Consider the following 25,252-nt stretch of genomic DNA (forward strand, 5'->3'; position numbering starts at 1 on the left):
CAATGCAGGTGCCAACACAACAATGAAGCCAACGAGTGACGTTTATTATAATTTTTTTCCCCCTCTTGAAATTGAATGCTATAGAACTTTGCATCACTTTGTCGTGCTTTTGGATTTCATTTGTCAAAGGCCTTGAGCAGCGTAATTTCTACTTTCGGCATGACTCATCTAGCTTTCCAGATAAGTAGGCGCTGATAAGCCAGCTTGGAGCTGTTGGCCCCTCCAGCGCTTTCAGTGACGCTACTTCCCGGCCTAAGAATTAATCCCACCAAGCTTCACCAACTCAACGCATGCTGCGACTGCTGCCGCAATGTCCATCCACCAGCTCTCTCGCCTGCTCCCGCTGCCGGATGATGAGCTGCAGCAGGTTCTCGACTATGCCTCAACCCTGTCCAAGCCCGAAGCCGTAACGCACTTTAGCAATTTACTGGGCGACTCGCCTCCCGTAATCGACTTTATATCTACATTCAACGCTCGCCGAAAAGATCCTACAGCCCCTAAACCTCCGGCTGCTACGACCCCTTCAGCTACATCCTCTTCCAAGGCTCAGCCCAAAGCTCAGAAACCCGCTGCTGCCGAAACAATAGAGGCAGTGCCGAAGCATACAAGGCAGGCTAAGAAGAAGAAGGCGCCGCTGCATGAACTGGAAGCTCGAAAGGTCGACAATTATGCCGGCCCTTCTGGAAAGGCATATAATAAAAAGGATTCTGATCTGGAATACATATCCCAGCGATCCAGTGCTCCCAATAGCAATCTTCCATCAAGAGGGAATTCACCAGCAAGACCCTCTATCAAGGAACCTACCCCAGTGAAGGCGCAGCCTGTCAAGGTCGAAGCGCCAGCACCGAAGCAAAATACTTCTGCAGCAAGTGGTTACCTCATATCTGATGGCCTGTCAAAGAAGTCAAAACCCAAATCTACACCCGTGTCTCGCACATCTACGCCAAAGCCAGCAAACAGCGGAAATGTCACAAAAGTCTCAATATCAGGAGGCGTGCCAATGGCAGGCCAGTCTACAGCATTGGCAGACCTAGATGCTGCTATTCGGTCTCTGGAAATTACGACAAATCCAACGCTGGAGAAGGATACGAAATCGAGAAGATGTAATTGCGTAGCAACGAGGCACCCCATTCAAGCAGCCGCACCAAACTGTCTATCATGTGGAAAAGTCATCTGCCTGAAAGAAGGGCTGGGTCCGTGTACCTTTTGCGGGACACCGTTACTAAGTTCAGATGAAATCCAGGCCATGGTCAGGGAGCTTAAAGACGAACGTGGAAGGGAAAAGATGGCGGCCAATGCGGCAGCTCATCGCAGAGCAGACGTGGCTAAAACACCTGCACCATTTACGCCTCCTCGGGGCTTGGACGGCGACGCTCCATCATTATCTGAAGCAGCGGTCAAGGCACGAGAGCATAGAGATAAGCTGCTCAATTTCCAGGCACAAAACGCAAAGCGAACAACTGTGAGAGATGAGGCATCAGACTTTGATGTATCGGGTGCAATGAGTGGAACGGGCAGCATGTGGGCAACGCCCGAGGAGCGAGCAAAGGAGCTGAAAAGACAGCAGAAAATCATGCGTGAGATGGAATGGAACGCACGGCCCGAATACGAAAAGCGACAGCAGGTGATCAGCATTGACCTCTCCGGCCGTAGAGTTGTGAAGACGGTTGCTCCAATCGAACGGCCAGTAACACCAGAAGAAGACGATGAACCCGAGGATACGACCGTTCTTCAGGAGACATCTGGAAACAGGAATGCCGGCGGAGCGTTCAGCACAAATCCACTTCTCGGAGCGGCCGTGCGGCCTATTTACGATGCCAAGGGGAAAGGGAGCGAGGCAGAAGGAAGAGGCAGCCGCAATAAAGGATGGAGAAGGGTTCAAGATGATCTAGACGATAACGAGGGCGTCATTCTAGATGGCGGGGCATATGGGTCCCAGGGCGTTGGCGGAGATGAGCCTGAGCGTGGATGATTGATGCAGTATTCATAGAGTAACAGGAATAAATAGGTTAGTAGGTAGTATAAAGCAATTAGCATGCGTCTACCTTTCAAACAGGAATACTTAAGCTCATGTCTCAAGGAAGAGAAGCTGGAGCCAACACTCGCATATTTGGCCTAACAGCATCTAATACATCACGCAGCAAGGAGTATTCCAGATCGCTTGATAGATCACGCACGTGCTTAAACTGCAGCATGAATAACCCTTACCCATCGCCCACTATGCCATGCTAATAATAACCGTGAGAGCCGCGGGCCGAGTCATTGGGTGAGGTTTTAGGCTGCTGACTAAGATACTAAGACGTGTCGCGTCATTCACGTGATTTCGTGTCATTGAAGAATTTCTCAAGTTCATGAAGTGTAAAAAAGAGGCTTCTGCTGGGTACAGCCTACGCCATTGCGGAGCGTCGTCGCCTCTTGATTCGCTAACGCCGGCAGCAAAGTTTAAAAAACAAAAAAATCGCCAAGACGAGAGGCAGAAAAAAAAATAGTACCTAGTCGACTGGAGCCACTTTGCCTCCCAGCTGAATTCTGGATAGGCATCCCATCTCAAGGGGGAGGAAAAACCCCCCCAGTCTCACTTGTTGCTCGCGGGGTTTTTTTGGGGCGGGGAGCGCGCGAGGACAGCCAAAAAAATCCTCGTTCGTGCAGCTTGTCCCACAACGCAACGGCCAAAAGGTGGTGGCTAACGGCGAACCCTGACAATGCATGCCGTTTGAGGCTTTTCTGAGCTCTGCGGGAAAATGCGCAACCCACTAGAGGGTTGCATCTTAGTGGGCAGGTGAGGGAGACGAGAGGGAATTCGAAACGGTGCCTTTTTGCCTCCTCTTTTCCTGTTAATATGCACCTAGGTATGATGATGTGAGCGGCTGCAGGTGCTGTTGCGTCTTAGCGAGCGCTGAAGATTTTGCAAAAAAGAAACGAAGGGAGAAAGCCCAACGCTAGGGGAACATTATAAACCAAGCAGGCTTTCCATCTTTATTATGAGTTCTTCTCTTCTACACCTTCTGTTTCTCTTACACGACATAAAGTCCATCAAGGTTGGGCAGCTTTTGCCAAACAATTTTTTTTCCAAGGCGCCAAATCTACGAGTATACTTCTACAAGGCGTTGGATCCACTAAAATCCACCTGCTTAGCGCTGCTGTTTTAGTGCGCGTGATGCTCTGGCACTCTGGCAACTGTGGTGATGGCTTCGCGCCTAGCCTCAGTGAGGTAGGTCCGCTGAGCGATGTGATGGCGAATGCCACTGGACGGACTCAGAGGGTAGATTTCAGAGGTGATGAGGCCTTTGATGGCTAAGTTTCAGCCTCTTGTTGTGAATTTGAAGGGCGCAGCGCTTAATGCTAAATATTGCTGCCATTGAAAGGAAAAAAAAGCCAAGGTCGATCCATTGGAATTGGATCCCTGGAGCGCCCATGGGAACAGTGAAAGCGCTGGAGTTTAGCGCTGTTTGGCACCTATCGGGGGCCTCTTTGGGGACTTTTTGGGGGGATCCCGTCCTTGCCCGTCCCTCCCGCATCCGTCGCGACTGGACCGCGCGTAACCCACACACACAAACCAGAACTTCTTCTGTCCCGATAGCCCACCAGGCACTTGCTCTTTTGCTTCAACACACGCCATCAGCTCGAAGGATTGGATACAGAAGCCGCTGCTTTTTGGCCGCGAGCCTTGTTTGCTAGAGCCCACGCCCGTATCGAGACGCGCCGACGCGCCCTTTTGTCGCTGCCGCTGGTCGCCTGGATAAGACCCCATTAAACGCCAACCCGGACCTCGCACGTAACACACGCAGTGGGTTGTCGCGCTCGCTCAGCAATCCGCGCGACATGCCTCCGACCATGGACGGCGTCGACTCCCGCTCGCCGCTTGGCCGACAGTCGCCCATCGCCGCCTCCTCCATGTCCGCCACGACCGAAATAGCTGGCGATACAGCGTCCTCGTCGTCCCAGACTGAGGTCGTGGAGGAGTCACCCCGCGGCTCCTCGTCACCGAAACAATCGCAACAATCAGACGCCCTTGACGCCAGTGGCCTCGGCTCCGCTCTCAGCATTCCTCTGACCGTCACCAACTCCCAGGAATCCCACGTCACCAGCTCTTCCGCTCATGCTGTGACGCCTCCCGCGAGCGACATCAGCAGCGTGACAGACAATGGCATTGCAGGATATCTTGGACAACATTCGGCTCCTGCTACCGACAAGACCGACCACTTGCTGCAGCTCTCCACCCTTGCAGCCGCCCGAGACAGAATATCGATTGGCACGACCGCTGGTGTGTCTAGGAAACGCATGGCGGATGGCGAGGTCAAGGCCGGCATGGTGAATATGAGCCCTATCAAAGGCCGCGGTCATGGCCATGCCAGGAACCTGAGCGCCGTCAGCGTCACATCCACCGGCAGCACAATAGGAGAGGTACGTGGGACAATTCATAACGTATTAGAGCACATGGGTGGTAAACTGACTGTATTTCTAGCTGTCTGCCGAGCTCAAGACTCGTCTTTCTTACGCCATGGTCAAGGTCAATTTCGGCTGGCAAGGCCACTCTATCGAAGAAGTTGAATCAATGGCCGCCTCCCAAGCCGCCTCACCTACTTCTGGCTCTTCCACTATCCGACGACATAGCTCTTCCACGAGCCCCCGTCTGGATGTTACCACGGCGTCTGCTCAAGTGCATCGCGCTCAGCAATCCGCCATTCGCCGAAAATCTGATTCCCCCAACTTGATGTCAAATAAGCCTTCCCTTGCTCCTCCGGCGACTATTCAGCCTTCTCTCAATGCTGCGCGCTCCAACCCGCGCCGTAACTCAAGCCCTCGATATACCCCAACCATGCTCTCCCACTCCCATTCAGCTTCTCCTCACACTCCTGCTCAGCCAATGGTCGTTGATTCCCATCAGTCCTTGTCTCAGCCTGCACGCATGACCGATCCAATTCTATTCCCGTCTCATCAGAATGTTAGGGAGCAAGATGCCATGGAGGCATTGCTTTTTATGAGCAGTCCTAATAACTCGGCCAATCTGAAGCATACCTTTTCACCCTCGGCCTCTCCAAATCCTCAAGTTGGTGCCTTCAGGAGTAGTGTTGCAAGACATGCATTGCCCAGTGCACCTAGGAAGGGTCTTCCTGCTCATAGACCGTCGAATCTCAATCGAAGAGCCGGATTTGATAGGTCTCCAGGGCTAGTCCATCCGGGATCTCCTATGGATGTGGATTCACCGCAGCACGCATACTACAATCCCAATGGTGCTACGCCAAAAAGGCGTATCAAGGGGACAAATAGTCACTTGAGGGGAGCTCTTTCGCTCCCTACTGGACTTGGTGCTGGCCATGCTACTGCTAGGAAAGTCCTACGAGATGAAGATATTGAGAGGATGCTTGACCGAGCCAGTGCCGAGGCAGCTGACTCTTCTGATGATGAGGAAATCCAGATTCCTCGCTTGAGGAATGAGGTGGCTGGCATGATGGGTGTCCGCGGTTGAACCAGTTGAATCAGATTACTGATCCTCTTCATTCTTTATCCCTCTACATTGTGCCATTTTAGGCACTCGGGAAAAATACCTGTAGCGACACTGATGTTGAATCGCCGGGCGAGACGCTTTATGCAAAAAAAAGGCCAGTGCTAGATTCTCGCCAACGACTGACAGACTGGCTGGTAGTTAAACATATAGCCGATACGCTACACTAGTAGTGCCATGGTTAACTACGATTCAGCAACAGTATTTTTGCTCCGGTATCTATGGCCTTTATCAATACTCAATTGGTTACGATTCAGCATATCTCTGCCGCGCCGTTCACGGCTGATGCTGCCAGGCCATTCTTTGAACCTTGTTTTGAATACGAGGCCAGTGAGAGAGTTCGGCAGCGCTCGGTGAATCCGGCGGCTCCGATAGGGCCACCGCTCTAGCGCCAGAGTTATTCGTATCACGATGCATTTCTAGGCCATATACCCCTGGGCGATACATCTCAAGGCGATGTCCTGAGATCGGAGCTCTTTGTCGTAAATAAAATTGTTGGAATGTCTCGCCCGCTGGAGAGCTCTTTTTCTAAGCAGGCTGTTATAAGCATGAATTACGTGCACTATCTGTTGGGTTATGGACTTTTTTCGATAGCATGTATCGGAAACTTGTGGAGTACTTCTTATTGGGCAGCCAAAGAGAATCATTTTCTGGCTGTATCTCCAGAGTGTAGAGAGTTTACTTGAGAAGTGATGAATTTGGTGCTACCAGAGGACTTTTCCAGTCATGAAAGCTACGATTACTTGTTTCGAGCTGCTCAACATAGCTTCAAGTTCTTAGACCGTGGTTAGTGAACAATTGAGCTGTGTGATATGTAGAATTTCTAGAAATGACAACGGTAGCGTCTTGAAAAGGCTATCTCTTCGTCCGTCAGTAAATAGCTTCCACTGGCATATATAAAGGCAGACGAATACGTAAGAAAAGTCTTGATACAAATACATAAACATTCATCTGTGTGTATTTCTATTATTAGAATTCTCTTTTAGCTGAAGTCCGGTTTCCAAAGGTAGTGCCTAATTATGCGGAGGAAAGAGCTCACGCGCTTGATAAGCCTTTGATAACCCAGCTCTTCCACGTCTCTTCACCAGATCCCCCATTTTTTACTTTTTCACCTCTGCAAAGTATATGCAAGGTATATGCAAGGTATATGCAAAAACACTACTCAAATGAGACCACTCAAGGTTCAATTTATACTCACTTGACGAACGAGACTTGATTGATCCGTATCCTTCGCCGCCTCGATACACCCACGGTTTATCTCTTGAGGTGTAAGAAAACAGCCATTCGTACGTACAATCTTGCCCGGAAATTAGTGTATTGATATTGATGAAGAGAGGTAGCTTTGCGTTGGGTACGGGAGCTGTCAAGATCAGGCCGCCAGATCAAGCTTCCATCGCCAAGCATCGACGAGAGGACACCCTTCTCATTTAGCAAATAGCTTGACTGCTTAGTTTTGGGCAGACATGCTCTCGTGTGTGTGTTAGCATCCATGCTATTGTCCAGAAAATACCCTGAGGTGGCACCAAAACCGAAAAATGTCTACTTCTCCCCGCTTGCTAGAACAACTCTGGTATTAAGCCGGCAGTAGCTTATCCAGCTGAAATAGAGAAGGGACTAGCCGGGCGCCAACAAAATGAGTATTTGGCGATCGTGAGCTATAGTTTCACCTCTTATGGCGCTTCTTCAACCTAGGGCCGCACTAGACGTCAGCTTCTTCCAGACTACTGAAATATGGCCCAATCTCTTCAGTCCACTCAATCGCTGAAAACATCATTCCCTATCTTCAGCACAACAAGCTGTTGCGTTATGTGCAACTATTGAAGCGGCCTAGCCGTGAAAGTTGAAAGTCGGCATACGCGGCATGAGAAGGTGGAAAATTAATATGCCACCTTATCATCTATCATTTTTTCAACTTCGCCGCATGCGCAAGCAGAGGCCTATGAACGCTGTAGGATGATGCGCATGTGCCAGCCCTAATAAGACATTGATTTATTAGCGGCTCATCGAATGGATCCTGATTTACAGCCACTCATCAAACCCGCGCCCGTGATCCGTTCCGAGACAGCCCATTATTACCGCTGCCATCATCACTCGTTGATGCCCAGTTAGTTCCGACCGTCGGTAGGGTGCGGATGTGGCTTGACTCAGTCTAATCTATCTTCCCAATCCGCCAAAACTGGAAAGTGGATGGATGAACAACACGTTAGACAGGCAGACTTGTCCAAGACACGCATGTAATATAGCCTCTCTCTTACACAACTCTTTGCCCAAGTGCCAGAGACAGGTGTCTTTGGATGCATGTATGGTGTAGGTCTTAGTGCGGCTGGACATGTTAGCCTCCGATTATTGCCTTTTAGACACCGCTCTCTCGCTCCTCTCGCCGCCTATCATCATGACAGCAGTCAAAGGTTTTCACTAGCTAGCAGTAGCTTCTGACGATCGACCGACAAGGGGCAATGAAGAACTCCACCACAGCAAGTATTCTAATATACAAGAAGGTTGTGATCACCCGCTTTTCCCACGGCCTGCTTTCTGATCTTACGTAGGCTGAGCAGAGCAGGACGGCGAATATCTTTTAATTGGCTAGGCTTTCCAGCGACACGAGTTGAAGACACCCGCTTGCGCAACATCTTTGCCTCTTTTCTCTCACTTCTTCTTCTTTCTCTTCTTTTTTTATCTTTATTTTATTCTCATTCTTCTACTTGTTTTATTATTCATCATTAACATCATCCGCTACAACATCAGCATTTTTGTCTTCAACACCAGTACTCTCTTTAATACTCAATTGTTGCAACGCTACAACACGCCCTTACAAAATATCAACGACTGATTGAATGCTCTGTCTCATTCAGCATCAAGCCTCAGCATAACACATATAGCATTTTTTTTATACCTGAAACATTCTGCCATAATGGATCAGCCTCGACCTCCTCTGCGGGCGAACACTGGAAATCTTTCGGCCGTACGACCCGCCACAGCTTCGCCTTCATCACATCTACGCCCTCAGCCTTCATTTCGGGATCGTTTCTGGTCCAGAACCAGCGCAAATTACGACGGAGAGGATGATACCACCCATGAATCTCAAAATAATCTCACAAAAAAGAGCGCTTATGTCCCCCGGAATGCAGCCTCTGGCTTCTCGAGAACCGCAACCGCACCGCATGAACAGCTCAGACGAAAGGTTGAGAGACGACCGAGCAAAGATTCAGTAATCGACGTCTACGCTAGCTCACCTCTCAGTAAGCTAGCGGCAGGCCACTTATATGTCCATACTGGTCCCGAGTCCAGTACCACGGACTTCGCCGATTTTATGACCACCGCTCAAAACGATGAGCGCCTTCGCCAGGCCGCCAATGCCGTGCATGCGCGAAGCCAATATCGCGACAGCGGTTACTATTCTTCGTCTAATGGAGGCCGTACCGATGGGCGCTACTCACCATCTGTACCTTCATCCGCATCAGCAGCTGGCTTGAAAAAGCTGAAATCACAGCCTTCTATGAGGACGTTTGGTCAGCGCATTACAGATTATATCAAGCCGCCGCGAGACGACTCACCTATGCGCCGGTGAGGAGGATGAATATCTAATCGTTGAACAAAATTCGATAATGCACTGCCTATATAGAGACACTTGGGCTTTAACACTGTGCTTAATGAGACCCAAGAACCTAATGATACGATTGAGGGCTAGGGGTCGTTATATAGTTTGACGCTTCTGCCTCATTCCTGGAGCTCTTAAAAGGAGGCAAACTTGGTTATCGCCAACATCAAATACTCAAATATTACCACCACTACTGGAAAGGCAAACACAGGGCGTTTTGGACACATTGGAAATGGATTTAGCATACGCACAATTTCTTAATTGACTTGAAATTTTGAGCAGCAGCCAGTTGGCGGCGCTATTTTTTGATATCCTGGTTCAATTGACGATAGTACCTTGTTCGACGCGCCGATCGCCACTTCATGCCGCAATTAAAACTTGCAAATAAGTGAGAAGAACTTTTATGACAGGATTGACGTCTTAACCCCCAAGTCCAACCTCCTTTTCGTGGGACTCTACCTCCTACCAAGCCGTGGCTTGTAGCCCTGTTTGTCTTAGAAGCTAGCTAGGAACCAAAGACATCTTGATAGGATTATAAGACGGTGTGGAAAAGGGTCGGCTATTGTCTTATCCGTAGCTCCCATAGCTGAAAGTGGCCACTTTCGAATACTAGTACTATTGTCTACTGGGTTGGTATGAAAGAGAGCTACGGTACGGTCTTTTGGAATGAAGTTTCGATAGCTGCTTCAATAAAAGGACACCAATACCCAGAAATTCGGCCAGATGAGAAACGAAGCTTAATATTGATCCTCTTTCTCATACACATACGTTTTCTGTCCTTTTCTTCTCTCTCTCATTCATTTTCCTTGTCTCTCCTTTCCTCTTTCATGGCAGCCCTCCCCGCAAATCCACATTTCATTTCATCTCGGCTCATGAATCATCCACGCCGAATAAGGAAATTCCACGGCAGATGCGCCGACTCTTAATGTCGGGACCTGCCGATCTCCCTCCCTCCTTGGGGACAGGAATTGCATGTCCGGGCATGAGAACTACTAGCTTCGTTTTTGCTTGAATCATCGCGGCATCGGCGTGCGTAACCCAGGTTGGCAGCTCGGAATTAGACTATCTCTTGTTCCCCAGTGGCTAAGGAACTTTCGACAAGCAGCGTTCCATTTTAGGACTTTTGAAAAAGAAGCATATTATCATAGTTTAATGGCTCGAACGCTTAGGGTTACATCGCGTGTTTGCTACCGGCCGCCGATGCGAGTTATCCCGCCAAAATGGAGCACCGGGTGTTACTCGACCGTGCTTTGTGCACGCTACTCATATCTATCTGCATCTCGTAATACTGTTAATGGCTATACGTAATATCAAAAGATCCCTCGGATTGTTTGCGAATGCGGGAGGGGATTGGACTATGATGACGCAGTTCGGGAGTGCTAACTGTATTATCACAAAGTCACCCTCTTGGCGAGCATGGTTCGGATCCCGACCTACCCTTGTGGTCGTCTCACATAACGGCGCACGCGCCGTGGTTGACGGGCTGTCCTTCCGCCTCTCCCTAGAAAAGGCGAGAAGAAGGGGCATTATGTCGGTTCCATAAAGTCTAAGCAGCGCCACCTGTAGACTCTCGAGAAGTCTCTCTCTCTTTACTCCTTCATCCAGCACCGGTTTCAGCACACCATGAGGTCGTCGGCATTGCTATGGGCAGCGCAGCTCTCGCTCTTCGCGGGCCTCGGCGCTTGCGGGAAGCATCTTGAGCAAGTCTTGACTGTCCCGACAGGATGGACAAAGTTGAACGAGGTCGTGAACCCTTCGCGCCACATACGCATGTCAATCGCTTTGCGGCAGCCCAATATCGCCAACTTGGAGTCCAAGATGGCAGTCAACGGCAACCGTCTGTCTTTGGATGAAATCCGTGAACTGCAAGCTCCGGCGCAAAAGGACATTGACGATGTGCTGCATTGGCTCTCTCAGAACGGCTTGTCTGGTACTGTCAAGAACGACTTCATTCACGTCAGAACGACCGTTGCCAAAGCCGAGCCCTTGCTGAATATGAAGCTGAGCCGTTTTTCATTCGAGGGGAGAAAGCCTGTGCTTCGTACTACCAGATATACGGTTCCTGACGATATTGCTGACGCCATCAGCTTTATCCATCCCTTAGCCAACTTCATGTCGGCTCGCCATAGGGATCGGGTCATGACTGTACCAGCAGTATCTGCGTCCAAGGCCGTACAATATCCACAAAACGAGCAAAACGAGCAAAACGAGGCGTTTTGTGCCGGCGGTGTCGTTCCCGCGTGCCTTACCAAGCTCTACAACATTACATATTCCCCAGAGAACAATATCTCGCCAGTCATTTTTGGCGTGGCTGGTTTCCTCGAGGAAAATGCCAATCTACAGGACTTGCAGCAGTTTCTCAACACGTCTGCGCCTGAAGTCGCCAAAACTGGCCGCTCCATCAAAGTTGAGTTGATTAATGGAGGTGTAAATTCGCAAAACCTATCCGAGTCCGGCTCAGAAGCTGCCCTGGATGTTGATTATGCTGTGTCTATTGGCTTTCCTACAAATGTCACATACTATCTCACCGGAGGACGAGGAGTCAAGTTGAATGACAATGGGACTGCAATCATAGGAGAGGATGACGATAACGAGCCCTACCTGGAATTTATTTTAAATCTTCTCGACAAGCCCAACGGCCAGGTTCCTCACGTACTGTCTCTCTCATACTCAGATGATGAGTTGACGGTCCCTCGTGATTATGCAGAGCGCGTATGCAACTTGTTCGGCATGCTCACCGCCCGTGGAACCTCCGTCATCTTCGCGTCTGGCGACGGCGGCTCTCGAGGAGGCCGAGACTCCAGCTGTATCACCAACGACGGCACACACCGGCCAGTCGCCATGGCGACGTTCCCTCCCACTTGTCCCTGGGTGACTTCTGTCGGCGCCGTGGATAACACTCTTGAACCGCCCAGAGGCGCCAGTTTCAGCACTGGCGGATTCTCTCAGTACTTCGCTCGGCCGGCGTGGCAAGAAGCTGCGGTGACGAACTATACCAAGGCTCTGAATGGGCACTTAGATGGACTTTATAACCCGTTGATGCGCGCCATCCCCGATGTCGCTGCAGTCGGTACCGATTTCATGGCCATCGCTGGAGGCACGACGCATTATCTGCAAGGCACCAGCGCCAGTACTCCTTTATTCGCCTCCCTCATTGCCTTGATCAACGACGCCAGGCTGCGTGCTGGTAAGACGCCTCTGGGGTACCTCAACGAGATTCTTTATTCGGACAATGTCAGGTCTGTTCTCCAGGACATCACGTCGGGGCAGAGCGCCTCTTGCATCGTCAATGGAACGAGGCCAGGAGGATGGCCGGCGGCCGTGGGTTGGGATGCCATCACCGGGCTTGGTGTGCCGAAGGAGTTTGATAAGCTGCTGAAGGTTCTGTCCGAGATATAATAGAATGGGTAGTTTTTATAGTGTTTTGTTTGACCGACATAATAAGAAAGAGAGCCATATTTGACATGTCAAGATAAAGAATGAAGATGGTGTGTACTCCAAGTCGGATGCGTACCTGTCCTAGCCGCAGTAGAGCTCCAGAGCGCCAGGCACCGGCCGAGCTGCTCCATCGCCGGCAATGGTGCGCAGCGCCCAGCGCTAAATCGCTAAATCTAGACCAGCCGACCCGCTGAGGGTCGCTGGCCGAGTCCGCTGGCCGAGTCCGCTGGCCACGCGCTCCAGGGCCGCTCCAGAGCCGCCGATGGGCCTGTGGCAGGCCACTAAGGCCGCGCCGCTAAGCCGCCATTGGCGACTGACAACAGTGTAGTGGGCCAAACCCGCGACACCATCGCTCGCGCGTCAGATGCTTCTCACCGACATCGACCGGGGCTCAGCTTGACCTCAGATTCGCGCGTTTCTTCTCTTGCATGGGCCGGCCAGCGCTTTTGTTTTTCTCGCCAGTGAATTGTTCTGTTTCGGCTGCTCCCTCTCTTCTCCCCGGTTTTTTACGGCCACACATTGATCGCATTCCGCACCGTCGCCCATTTCTCCTAAGCTTTTTCGCCCCGGACGGCACATCCACGTAAAGCTATCGCGCGCCATACGAATCCTCCTCGGTCAATACGACTTTACATCCATATCAGATTATTGGTAGCCGCCCAAAAGAGAAGCTGGAGCCATTTCTCGCAGCGGCATCACGCTTACGGTCCGGTTCGGCCCAGCGGCAGGGATATCGCACTACCGTTTTCTACTCTCCGCACTTTTGCATCTTCCATTTGTCACGATGCCGATTCAGGCTGTTTGCTGGATCAACTTGATAGAATCCTAAGTTTTTCGAGAAAGCAAGTTACTTTCAGCCACCAGAACGCGGCGCCGAGCTTGATTGCTCGACCGCCTTGAAGTCAGCGGGCGTGCGATACTCTGAAACCTTCTTTTCCCATTTCTGTTACTTATCACCCGTTGTCTCTGTTTGCCGGGCCACCGTAAACATCAACGGTCGCATCTCTACCTTCTTCTTCGGTATCTCCCGTACTGGCGGCTGGCCTTGCCCATTCTCTCAAGATGCCTACGCAACACGTCGAGCCGGAGTCTCACGATCTGCTTCAAGATGTTGCCAACGCGCTGTTCAAGGCGCGAAAGGTTGTTGTTGTGACTGGCGCTGGAATCAGTACCAATTCTGGCATTCCGGTTCGTCAATCGACTCGGCAGATGTGCTTCATATCTGGCGTATACTGACTGCTGATTCAGGATTTCCGCTCCGAGAATGGACTGTATTCCCTTATTCAAGCTCAATTCGACGCCGCGAACCAACATACACGATCGGTCGAGCGCTCCCGGACAGATGGTACTGGCGCCGACGCCGGCGTGGAAGAAGATGACTCGGCGAAACGTAGGAGGAGTATATCGCGGGAGCCTTCTCCAGATATGGACGAAGTTGCTCAACAGCTGAGAGAAGACATCAAAGCGCGCGCAGAATCCGAAGCTCTGGCGTCCAGCAAGGACACCGATACACAACAAACCGGGCCCGCTTCAGGTCCCGACGCGTTAAACGAAAGCCATTCAATCACTTCACATCCAAAGCCTGCGCTTCTCCCCGCGCCGCAACTGACGACATCTCCTCCATCCTCCCCTCCGAGGGAAGCTTTCATACTTACTCCATCATCACTGCGAGCCCAAAATGGCAAACATATCATCGACACCTCTCACAAGCTTGTTTCGTCCCCTCTCTCTTCGCCTCCGCCAGTTCTCTTCGACCCCTTCCACCCCTCCTCTCCTTCAGATGAAGATATGAGTCGCCGAAGCAGCACCACGCCGTCTGAAGTAGATGAGTCCCAGGATTTGCCGAATCCTATTTCCGCCTCTCAAACGTCCAACATGGGGAGGACTTCTCTGCCTAATATGAAGGGCAAGGACCTCTTTGACGCCTCGATATGGTCAGATCCTACGAGAACCTCGGTGTTTTACCAGTTCGCGACATCACTGAGGCAAAAGGTCCGAGAGGCCGAGCCTACAAGCTCGCATAAATTCATCAGCCATCTGAGGGATCGTGGCAAGCTCGTACGATGCTACACGCAAAACATTGACCAAATCGAGGAAAAGGTTGGCCTGTCGACGTCGCTTCTGGCCGGGCCGGGCAGTAGAGGTCGCTTCTCACGCAAGTCAACAGCAAACGCCGCACAACTCAATAAGATGGTTGAAGAAGTATCCAGCGGTGAGAACAGCGGCGATGCTGCTACCTCTAGCAGCCAATCACCAAGCGAGACACCGACAAATGCACCAGAGCAGCAATCACAGACCAGCCTCACACCATCCCAGCCCATTGGTAAGACGGAAGACGAAACTACTACACCGCCAGATCAACCCAAGCCAATCCCAAGAAAGGAGGCGCCAGCGCTACGGTCTGGTGTGGAGTGTGTCTTCCTACACGGCTCTCTTCACCTTCTACGATGTTTCCTTTGCGGACAAGTTTGCTCTTGGGACGACGATGACCGCGAAGTGGAGACGCTTTCTGGCCAACAGCCTGAATGTCCTCACTGCGTTGGTGCCACGGAGGCTCGCCAGGAAAGGGGCAAGCGTGCGTTGGGCGTGGGCAAGCTGCGTCCCGACATTGTGCTCTACGGTGAGGAACACCCAAACGCCCATCTTATTAGCCCCATCGTGACGCATGATCTTGCTTTATATCCGGACATGCTCCTGATCCTTGGGACGAGTCTGCGGGTCCACGGCCTTAAGGTTATGGTCAGGGAGTTTGCAAAGACTGTGCACAGCAAGGGTGGCAAAGTGGTATTTGTCAATTTCACCAAGCCGTCAGAGAGCTCCTGGGGCGACATTATCGACTACTGGATCCAATGGGATTGTGATGCTTGGGTGGCCGATCTCCAAGTTCGCATACCAAAACTTTGGCAAGACCCAGAGCCGCCAAAGGTCAGGAAAAAGCGTGAAGTAGGAGGAGCCGGTGAAGAGAATAAAGAGGAGAAGAAGAAGCCTCCCGCTCAGAATCCTGTCGCTTTGCGGGATACCAAAGTGAATGGCGCGTACTGCACGTTGAAAATCTTAAAAGAGCTGCGAAGAATCACGGGTTCACCACCACCTCCACCTTCCTCTTCTTTACCAATTCCTCTACCACTGCCTCTGCCGCCATTGCATCGGACCACGGCAGTCATTACTGCCACCCCTGAGCTTCCGGCTCCCGTCGAAGTCGTCCCTGAAGCTTCCGTTATGGATCCTCCACCTGTCAGCACGCCAAAAGCAAAGCCTAGACGTTCGCGTAGGTCAGCACCTGGAATTATGGATAGGCCAAAGAGGACACCATCGACATTAAATCCAAATCATGGCCGGACAAAGAAGCCCGCGGAAGACGCCAAACAAGAGGTGCCCGAGACACCTGCCCAACCCCCGTCTGTCAACACAGTGGAAGAGTTTAGCTCTATTCTACACTCTGTCAAATCAAATCCCCGTATTAGGAAGAGGAAGATGATTGACGGAGAAGAATTTGTGTTCCCTGCGGTTGGGAAGAAGCGCGCCGCTTTGGACAGCCTGTATAAAGGCCCAGAGGAGGACAAGAAGACACTGCCCCCGCTACGTCCACTGCCCGAGCCAGCAGCTACATTTACGCCGTCGGTTGGATCTGAAGGATCTGCAGAGGACGCTCTAGCCTCGATTTCGGTAAATCTACGAACGGGAACGGCATTTGCAATGCCAGAGGCATTCTATATTCAAGACCCGCTGGTGACGTTGTTGGAAAACCCACCCCAGTGGAAAGCTCTAGAGTTGAACCCTGGCGAAGGTAAACACACCAAGCGTCGCATGTCTAAAAGATTTCGCCCAGCACAGATCGAAACGAAGGCGCAAGCAGAAGCAAACGCGGCACTGGCGTTGGCGGGCCTCAAAACAAACAGCCCTATGGTGACACAGGTTGCTCATGCTGTTCCTGGCAATGGGCTTTCTGATTTGGCGGACTGGGCGGCCAGTTGGGATTGCAGGAAATAGAAGGATGAAAAAGAGACGATGTGGATATGCGCCTTCTTCAAGGGCGCGCCTTTTCTTCCTTTTCCTTTCTCTGTTTCCCTTCTTTTTTCATTTAATATCACTTATTTCTTTGGTGGAGAATTATGCCTTGATAGACGCCTTGAACAAGGGAGGAAGGTATTATAGAGAGTCGCATATATGATGAGCATTTACACGGGTGTTGGTGGTCATAATGTTTTAATACGACAGCGCTGGGAATATCGGGACTATGCCTTTTTTTTTCTTATTGTTTTGTCCATCGGGCACGCATTTCAGTTACGAATCGTTTAGGGATTAGACAACGCTCGGCGTGATTCATGCGTTACTTTCTTCTCTTAAAGAGTATAAATAGGGTGGACAAATCCATATCGGCTACAATGAAACGTTTCCGAAATCCATATCAACTACAATGAAATGTTTCCGCATGATCGATCTCTTTCGCGTTTATAAACAGGCCGCTACCGGCCCTACTATCGCCAATCGTTCATTCCCCCCTCACCAAAGGGCGCCGTTGATGTTTTAGCCCGGCCCAATACCCCAGTAGTTCGGGATTTACGGGGTATTGATAACAGACCTGGTTTAGACTCAAGATGTAAGCACGAAATAGCGAATCCCGTATTCACGTAGTATCGAGCCAAAGAGTCAGTGATGCGTGAACTTCGGAACTCCGTGCCCCCCTCGACTGATTTTGCGGAGTTCCATTCGGGCTTTTTCAGTTTGGTGGAGGCAACTATAAGCCTAAGCTGCTCAAGTTGCGGGGCAGAAAGCGACGGTGATAGCGCCAAGTCACATCTCTATTCTGGCGGTTATTTGTGGTTCAAGTCAGTGACTCAAACTAGGAGATTCCGCCGGACCGGTTCCGGAAGAGAGAGTTGTTTAGCGGATAGACTAAGAGATGGAGATAGATATAGGCTGGGATAGACCGAAGAGACACACTTGCAGCTTCGAAAAGTTTGATATAGCTAAACTCTTGTTAATAGTGTATAAGCGACAATGGGTTCTGTGACGGTCCCGCTACGAAATGACTTGGAAAAGGGGAAAACTGGAGATGACGGTTTCAAGGTGTTTGGGGGACAGATGAAAAAGGATTTCCTATTTGCCCCTGGGTGGACGAACATGAACCATGGTGAGTGTCTCATAGAATCGCCTATTCATCTTTTGTAATCAGAACTAACCATGTGGCACATATATGCGTTGATCAGGCTCTTATGGCTCCATCCCCCGAGCCATGCAGGACAAGCTGCGTCATTACCAGGATACCATCGAAGCGCGACCCGACGTCTTCAATCGCTACCTTCATGGCAAGCTCAACGATGAATCTCGTGAAGCTGTTGCAACTATTGTCAATGCGCCGGTCGAGACCATCGCATTCGTAAACAACGCAACAGAAGGTGTCAACACTGTGTTCAAGAATGTGAAGTGGGACAAGGACGGCAAGGATGTTGTCCTTTACTTTACAACCGTCTATGATGCGTGTGGGAAAATAATTGACTTTCTTTACGAGTTCCATGACGAGAGCAGGTTTACTAGCCGTGAGATCCAGATTTCGTATCCCATTGAGGACGAGGAGATCCTACAGCGGTTCCGCGATGCCGTCAAGCAGGTCGAGGCTGATGGCAAGCGCGCCAAGATCTGCATCTTCGACACTGTCTCCTCTAATCCAGGCCTCGTCTTCCCCTGGGAGGCCATGACCAAGGCTTGCCGTGAGCTCGGCGTGCTGAGCTTGGTGGACGGTGCGCAGGGCATCGGCATGATACGACTGAACCTCTCGGAGGTGGATCCCGACTTCTTCGTGTCGAACTGTCATAAATGGCTGTTTGTGCCGCGTGGATGCGCAGTATTTTACGTCCCGGTTAGGAATCAGCACCTGCTGCCAACGACGCTGTCAACGAGCCATGGATATATACCCAAGACTGGTACGCGGACCACGCCACCGGATATTTATGACTCCAACAAAAGCTTCTTTATCCACAACTTTCAGTGGGCGGGCACTAAGGATTACTCGCCAAACTATTGTGTCAAGGATGCTGTCGCCTATCGCAAAGAAGTACTCGGCGGAGAGGAGAGAATCTTAAACTACCTCTGGGATCTGAACAAGAAGGGCAGCAAATACGTTGCGGAGGCACTGGGCACAGAGGTTCTTGAGAATAAAAAGGGCACCTTGACCAACTGCGCACTGGCCAATATTGCGCTACCATTGTGGAAAGGAGAGAAGGGTCCAGAAGGCAAGGAGACGGAGTTTGTTGTGCCGGCAGAGGATATGACTTTGGCCGTGGCTTGGTTGATGAGAACTCTTGCGGATGAATATCAAACGATTGTGCCAATGTTTATACTAGGAACCAGGCTTTGGTTCAGAACAAGCGCGCAGATATACTTGGATATGGCGGATTACGAGTACCTCGCGAAGGCGCTGAAGACGATGTGTGAGAGGGTTGGCAAGGGAGAGTATAAGGGCTTTAAACCTGATTGGTGATGGGAGTAGTTACAAACCTAGAAGTCTCAGTCATATTTCAGCTTTGCGAATAAATTCATTGGCAAAGGTTGGCTGCATGCTCTGAGAATTGATATTGCGACATTTAAGTCACATTCACACGAAATCATCTACGTAAGGGAAGCCTTGTGGGATTCGAACTTTTGATTATGCCATCCTGTAAAATGATTTATCGAATTCTCCGGCTATAATGATCAGGCAGCGATGCATACTCCATTCTGGCACATACAAGGCGAGTAGCAGTAGCAAGGCAGAAACAAGAAACCCCACCACCCCAATCTGTCCATTTTGTATTCATTGGCCCATCCACACACCCATTTATCCCTCCGGCTGTGCTGGATAGCTTCGCCTCAGTAGGAAATTCAGACTATCTGACACAAGGCTCCCAGGCGAAATTTAGAAATAGCAGTCCTGATCTTGATATATTACAATGGCCTGCTCTCGTTGAAAAACAGGAATGCACAACCATTCCGCAGGTAGATATTCTCAGCAAAGCCATCACAGTTATCAACAGGGCTTCAGTCGTAATACACTCTTTAGCAATCATGAATTGTGTGGATCTCAGACAGGATGCTGATATCCTACCTCTCGAAACTGCAGACGGGTTATGTTCTGTCTGTCAGAAGCTCAACTTTAACTGGAATTTCGCATGCTCCGACTGTCTTGGTAATTCTATATTTTTAAGTCACGAGGCACATTTTCATATCGGTACAGTGAAGCGCCTTTTTGATAAATCATCCTGTCTGGGCTGCCAACTCATTCTTTCATCTCTCGAAATATCAAGACCGGTTCCAGTGGCACTTATGGAGCGGGAAATACAATTTACCTCAGGTTTTATCACATATTGGGATGATAATCTTGAAAAGGGATTTTTCAGCGGGAGAGGTGTTTCAGATGGAGCATATTTTGAAGCAACCATGACAGACTCTCGGGTTTCGTCTTCCAATTCAACACAGATTAGAAGGATTATCCGAGATGGTCCACGGAATGCTGAACAATCACCAGCCAGGAGAAAAAGTGGAATAGTAGAACTGCGCGGTCGAACCATTTCTCCAATCATTGACATTAATATAATCAAAGATTGGATGAAGACTTGTGAAGTCCACCACAGTTACTGCAAAATGCTGCCTCCACCCTCATCAAATGGCAATTTTTTTCGTCTAATTGATGTTCAAGAGCAAAGAATAATCAGCTCAGCAAATTCAGAGAAATATTTTGCTTTATCTTACGTCTGGGGATCCTCTACGATTGCAGTTCTCACAAAGGATACTCTGTCTCAGTACTCTTTAAAGGGGAGCTTAAAAACTGCAACACTGCCGCAAACAATAGTCGACTGTATACAGCTTGTGAATGACCTTGGCGAGCGATACCTCTGGGTGGATTCCCTCTGCATTATACAGGACGACTACAATGACAAGCTGGAGCAACTCCGCACCATGGATAACGTATATCGCAACGCAGCTTTGGTTGTAGTTGCAGCTGCTGGCAACGACGCTCAGGCTGGCCTCTGTGGTGTTAAAAACTTTACGCGTCGTGAATGGCAGAGAAAGGAGACCATGCATGGTATTCCGTATATGACAGCTCAACCGCCTCTCCGCGAGGTACTGGAACGCACCAAATGGAATTCAAGAGGCTGGACGTTTCAAGAGGCAATGCTGGCGCGACGAATTCTTTTCTTCACGGAAAAGCAGGTATACTGGAGCTGTAGGCATGCTAATTGGCGTGAAGATATGGATTGGGAAATATCTCGAGGCGCCTCTTTGTCTCATCCACTTGATTCATTTTGGGAAACGCAAGTAAATCAGTGTCGCACAGCGAGATACTGCCGTGATGTGATGGATTTTACAAAGAGGGAAATTAGAGAACAAAGTGATGCGATTTGGGCCTTTATGGGAATACTCAGACTACACTTGTCTCGATTCCCTGGGGGCTTTATCTGGGGACATCCACTCGATAGGCTGGACGCGACCCTCATCTGGGACGGATGCTCTGGTAATCACCAACACACTGCGCAGTATCCCCTAAGTTTCAATAACAGTATTCAATCTGTGGAATATCCATCCTGGTCGTGGCTTTCAACTAATGCTCCTGTTGATTTCGCAGATGTATGCGGAGATAGAATAATATCAGAAGTCAACTAGCATGAGCCGCTCCTCTTTGAAGATTTGACAGGTTCTGCAATCACGAATGGCACATCTAAGCTTAATAATCAAGCCAAAAGAGTGTTTTCGGGTTCAAAAGGCGATGTTACAAAGTATGGGCTACTGCAGTGCACAGCTGAGACGGTGGAGCTTTCGGTGATTCGACAAACCTCCAAAGCAAACCAGACCGACCAAAGCAAAGAACGAGTCGAGGCTACTGTATATTTACCGTCTGGAGAGAGCATTGGGACTCTTTTTGTCCACAAAAGGTTCTTTGGCGGCAGTGATCAGCAGCTAGGGCAGTTCATTTTGCTTTCTTCGTATGCCAAGAATGAAGCGGATGAGATCTGCATTGAGATGCCCGGTGGGCTAGATTGTGGCAATATATCGCATAAGTATGCCTGCAAGCACATTCAAAGCTACAACCTAATGCTTGTCGAGCGGCGTGGAGACATTGTTTACAGACTAGCACTTCTTTTTGTGAAGAGTGAGCTATGGCAGAAGGTGAAGACACGCAAGGAACGTTTTATTTTAGGATAACCATTAGTTAGTATATTTCCAATAGAAATAACATTTGTTCTATCAATGATGTTGGAAACATACTCGCACCTCTGTCTTGTGCGCATGCTTTCTTCCCATCATGTTTGATACCCTGAGGACTGCCTGCTCTACCCTACACTCAGATGATGATCCTAGTATCTGATTGCCTACAGCTAGGATTACTCCGCAAAAAATGCCATCGCATCTTCTCGGTAGTTACCATGATGCTGTAAATCTTCGGTACCATGAATCCATCCGAAAAGCTTGTTGCCACACAATGAAGCTTAATGTTTCGATCCCGATAAGGCAGTCTACGCCGTCAAGCATTGATTGACGATCATTGTCAGCTGAAAGGACTCAATTTCACATGAACGGGCACATGTGCTTTTCTTAGAAGGTTGTATCATCCCAAACACTCTATAAAAAGCGCCACCTAAAGACAAGAGCCGGGAGTAGTAAGAAACAACGCCGTGGAATAGAGTAAACCGGCGAAATTACCCGCCTCCCGCACCCCCTATTGGAGGGGATATTCACGATTGGCCCAAGTGGGCGCTACGTTGCCTGTTTCAGAAGCTGGGGTCTCAGCCACCAGGCGCCGGGATCTCGCTGTTTCAGCGCCATGGACAGGGCGTCTCAGCCCCTGTGAAACACCAGCGAGTCTCCGCAACGGTGTTTTGAGGCTTTGGTTGGCTTTGGGTCCTTTTGTCTTTGAAACGGCGTGTTTTAAGGAGATCGGAAGAGAGGAGGGGAACAGCTATTCTTGAACATTTACCCTGCGTCAAAGCGCTTTGATAAAATACATTAGGACCCTTCGTATCGCGATTACTATTAGTGAATGGAATCCGATTTGTGACAATAGATGGAATGGATCTGAGGAGCGCGGCAGGCAATGATGCCGGCATCGTGCAGAAGTAGCCTTCAATGCACTTACAGTAAAATGAGGACCTCAATGCGAGAGGGTCCGCTCGTAATATATAAAATTAGATAGCCGAATTGCACAGCTCCAGCAGCCCTCCGCACACTGGGTCGATTGGATGATCTTATTTCCGTGTCTTCGATCCTTTCATGCCTCCGGCCGAAATTGAGCATTGAGGGCTGGAAATTAACAAGTAGATTGTCCAGGCAAACGTTTTGCTCTGTACAGCTGTGCTTACTGGCGTACTTCACCTGGTAGCATTGGTCCCTCTAGTGTAAACGCACTTGCTTTGATCATCCAGATTCAAAACCACAACACCTACCATTCCCGGATTAACGGCATGGCCGGGCCATGGCTTGTGCAAGTTCTCGGCTGATCAGAGTGGAAAACAACAGCTAGTAAGGAGTACGTAGCAAGATGGGCCGGGATGGTGTTGATTCCAGCCAGTTGTCGGCCCAAAGCCATCGAGGGCCCACCTATTGTGAGGCACCCTGTGTCTGAAGCTTAGCCCCAGTCAGCCATCTCCACGAACCGCCTGCAGAGGACGATGCGGCTCGTCACAATGCATGGAAATGAGGAGGCAAAAAGGAAATCTTCCGTTACCAGCAACTATGGGGAACCGCTATAGAGGCCAGGCTAGAGGCAGACATGGGGCTGCCGTCTCCTGTCTGCCCACTTTGCAAGGTAGTAGATCCTGAGACCTATCCGCGTCTCCTGGGCCCCTGTTCCCGATTCATCGAGATGGAAAAGTGCATATATATCCTGCTCTTCTGTTCGTTGTTTTTGTTTCCTCTTCTTTTTCTTCCTTCTTCTTCAGCCACCTCTGTGAGGGACGAAAGCGAAGTCATTTTTTTTTCCCTTCATTTTCTTTTATTCAGTTCTCTCTTTAACCACCTGGTGTGGGTTTATTTTGCTTTTTCTTGTATATACACAACCGTCAAACAACCAAACCACCCTCTTTATTTTTTCCTTATATTTTTTTCCGACTTATTAGAAACTCGTTTACTATGCATTCACGACTTCTTTTGGCGGCCCTTTTCCTGGGCTTCATTGCCCTGGTTTCGGCCGTTCCTATGCAGAAGCGCTCGTTCAAGGTGGAGCGACAAGCCAACCCCAACTTCACTGGACGTGATGGATTGAAGGCTCTGGCAAAGGCCTACCGCAAGTTCGGTATGGAGATGCCCGAGAACATGAAGACTGCTCTTGCGGCTCGAGAGGCTGCTGCCCGCCAAGCCAAGCGTGACAGCCTTACTGAGATCCTCGGTGAGCTCGGTCTCCTTGGAAACGACAACGCTGGAAATGGAAATGGAAACGGTAACGGTAACGGAAATGGAAACGGAAACGCTGGTGCCAACGCTGGTGCCAATGCCAATGCTGGTGGAAAGCACCACAAGGGCAAGGGCAAGGGCCAAGGCAACGGTCAGGCTGGCCAGGGTCAAGGTCAAGCCGGTCAGGGTCAGGGCCAAGCTGCGGGTAACGGAACTGCTGCTGGAAACGGAGCTGGTGCTGCTCAGCCCGCTGCTGGTAACGCCTCTGGCCAGACTGGAAGCGTCACCAACACCCCTCAAGGCAACGATGTTGAGTTCTTGTCCCCTGTCAACATTGGTGGCCAGACTCTTAACCTCGACTTCGATACTGGTTCTTCTGATCTCTGGGTCTTCAACACTCAAATGTCCTCCCAATTCACCGCTGGCCACACTCTCTTCGACCCCACCAAGAGCAAGACCTTCAAGGCTATCCAGGGTGCTACTTTCCAGGTCTCATACGGTGACGGCTCTGGTGCCGAGGGTAACGTCGGTACTGATGTTGTCAACGTTGGTGGTGCCCAGTTCAGTGCTCAGGCTGTTGAGATTGCTACCGCTGTTACTCAGCAATTCGTCGATGACCAGGCCAACGATGGTCTGATGGGTCTTGCCTTCTCTAAGCTCAACACCGTCCAGCCCCAGCAGCAGAAGACTTTCCTGGACAACGTCGCCAGCTCCCTCGCTGAGCCTGTCTTCACTGCCGATCTCAAGAAGGGTGCCCCCGGAACTTACACTTTCGGTGCCATCGACTCCACTGCTTTCCAGGGTGATCTTACATATGTCAATGTCGACAACAGCCAGGGCTTCTGGCAGTTCAGCAGCGAGTCTTTCGCCGTCAACGGTGGTGCTACCCAGCAGGCTACCAAGGGTGGTCAGGCCATCGCTGATACTGGTACCACTCTTCTCATTGCCGACCCCATCATCGTCAACGGCTACTACTCCCAGGTTCAGGGTGCCCAGAACAACTCTCAGGCCGGTGGTTTCACCGTCCCCTGCGATGCTCAGCTTCCCGACCTTGACCTTGACGTTGGTGGCAACTACGTCGCCAAGATCAACGGAGCCGATCTCAACTTCTCGCCTGTTTCTGGAAACACCTGCTTCGGCGGTCTCCAGGCTGGTCAGGCAGGTGGATTGGCCATCTACGGTGACATCTTCTTCAAGTCACAGTTTGTGGCTTTCAACATTGCCAACAACACTCTGGGTTTGGCTCCTCACAACTAAGCGAAATAAGCGAGAGGAAGAAAAAAAGAGAGCAGTTTAATCATATAGAAGAAATGGAAAATATTAAGACTTTGCAATAACATCTGTGC

General features: G+C 50.2%; 7 protein-coding genes across 7 annotated transcripts; all 7 read left to right on the forward strand.

The window, feature by feature from the left end:
- Positions 1-103: 103 nt before the first annotated feature.
- GGI43DRAFT_396857 (putative zinc finger motif, C2HC5-type-domain-containing protein) lies at positions 104-2,281 on the forward strand. Its single transcript, XM_083205030.1, has one exon. The coding sequence runs from the start codon at positions 311-313 to the stop codon at positions 1,970-1,972; it is 1,662 nt and encodes a 553-aa protein (XP_083064369.1). The 5' UTR covers positions 104-310; the 3' UTR covers positions 1,973-2,281.
- A 984-nt stretch (positions 2,282-3,265) lies between these two features.
- GGI43DRAFT_255484 (Whi5 domain-containing protein) lies at positions 3,266-5,577 on the forward strand. Its single transcript, XM_083200888.1, has 2 exons — positions 3,266-4,404; positions 4,466-5,577. Exons 1-2 carry the CDS (start codon positions 3,823-3,825, stop codon positions 5,468-5,470), a joined length of 1,587 nt encoding a protein of 528 aa, XP_083064370.1. The 5' UTR covers positions 3,266-3,822; the 3' UTR covers positions 5,471-5,577.
- Positions 5,578-8,127: 2,550 nt separating this feature from the next.
- Positions 8,128-9,407, forward strand: GGI43DRAFT_255577 (uncharacterized protein). Its single transcript, XM_083200889.1, has one exon. It carries the CDS (start codon positions 8,418-8,420, stop codon positions 9,072-9,074), a length of 657 nt encoding a protein of 218 aa, XP_083064371.1. The 5' UTR covers positions 8,128-8,417; the 3' UTR covers positions 9,075-9,407.
- Positions 9,408-10,727: 1,320 nt separating this feature from the next.
- Positions 10,728-16,532, forward strand: GGI43DRAFT_420937 (DHS-like NAD/FAD-binding domain-containing protein; the record flags this gene model as incomplete). The annotated part of the gene is made up of 3 exons (XM_083207877.1): positions 10,728-12,485; positions 13,605-13,730; positions 13,791-16,532. The coding sequence occupies 3 exons, from the start codon at positions 10,728-10,730 to the stop codon at positions 16,530-16,532; spliced, it is 4,626 nt and encodes a 1,541-aa protein (XP_083064372.1).
- Positions 16,533-16,996: 464 nt separating this feature from the next.
- GGI43DRAFT_255647 (pyridoxal phosphate-dependent transferase) lies at positions 16,997-19,343 on the forward strand. Its single transcript, XM_083200890.1, has 3 exons — positions 16,997-17,371; positions 17,456-17,676; positions 17,753-19,343. Exons 2-3 carry the CDS (start codon positions 17,544-17,546, stop codon positions 19,021-19,023), a joined length of 1,404 nt encoding a protein of 467 aa, XP_083064373.1. The 5' UTR covers positions 16,997-17,371; positions 17,456-17,543; the 3' UTR covers positions 19,024-19,343.
- On the forward strand, positions 19,142-21,771 carry GGI43DRAFT_396868 (HET domain-containing protein). The gene has a single exon (XM_083205031.1). The coding sequence runs from the start codon at positions 19,587-19,589 to the stop codon at positions 21,180-21,182; it is 1,596 nt and encodes a 531-aa protein (XP_083064374.1). The 5' UTR covers positions 19,142-19,586; the 3' UTR covers positions 21,183-21,771.
- A 1,363-nt stretch (positions 21,772-23,134) lies between these two features.
- On the forward strand, positions 23,135-25,251 carry GGI43DRAFT_255881 (pepsin-like aspartic protease). Its single transcript, XM_083200893.1, has one exon. The coding sequence runs from the start codon at positions 23,646-23,648 to the stop codon at positions 25,161-25,163; it is 1,518 nt and encodes a 505-aa protein (XP_083064375.1). The 5' UTR covers positions 23,135-23,645; the 3' UTR covers positions 25,164-25,251.
- The last annotated feature ends 1 nt before the right edge of the window (position 25,252 follows it).

This window comes from Trichoderma evansii, assembly GCF_050947405.1.
Source record: "Trichoderma evansii strain SZMC 28006 chromosome Unknown GGI43scaffold_3, whole genome shotgun sequence".
Classification (NCBI taxonomy): domain Eukaryota; kingdom Fungi; phylum Ascomycota; class Sordariomycetes; order Hypocreales; family Hypocreaceae; genus Trichoderma; species Trichoderma evansii.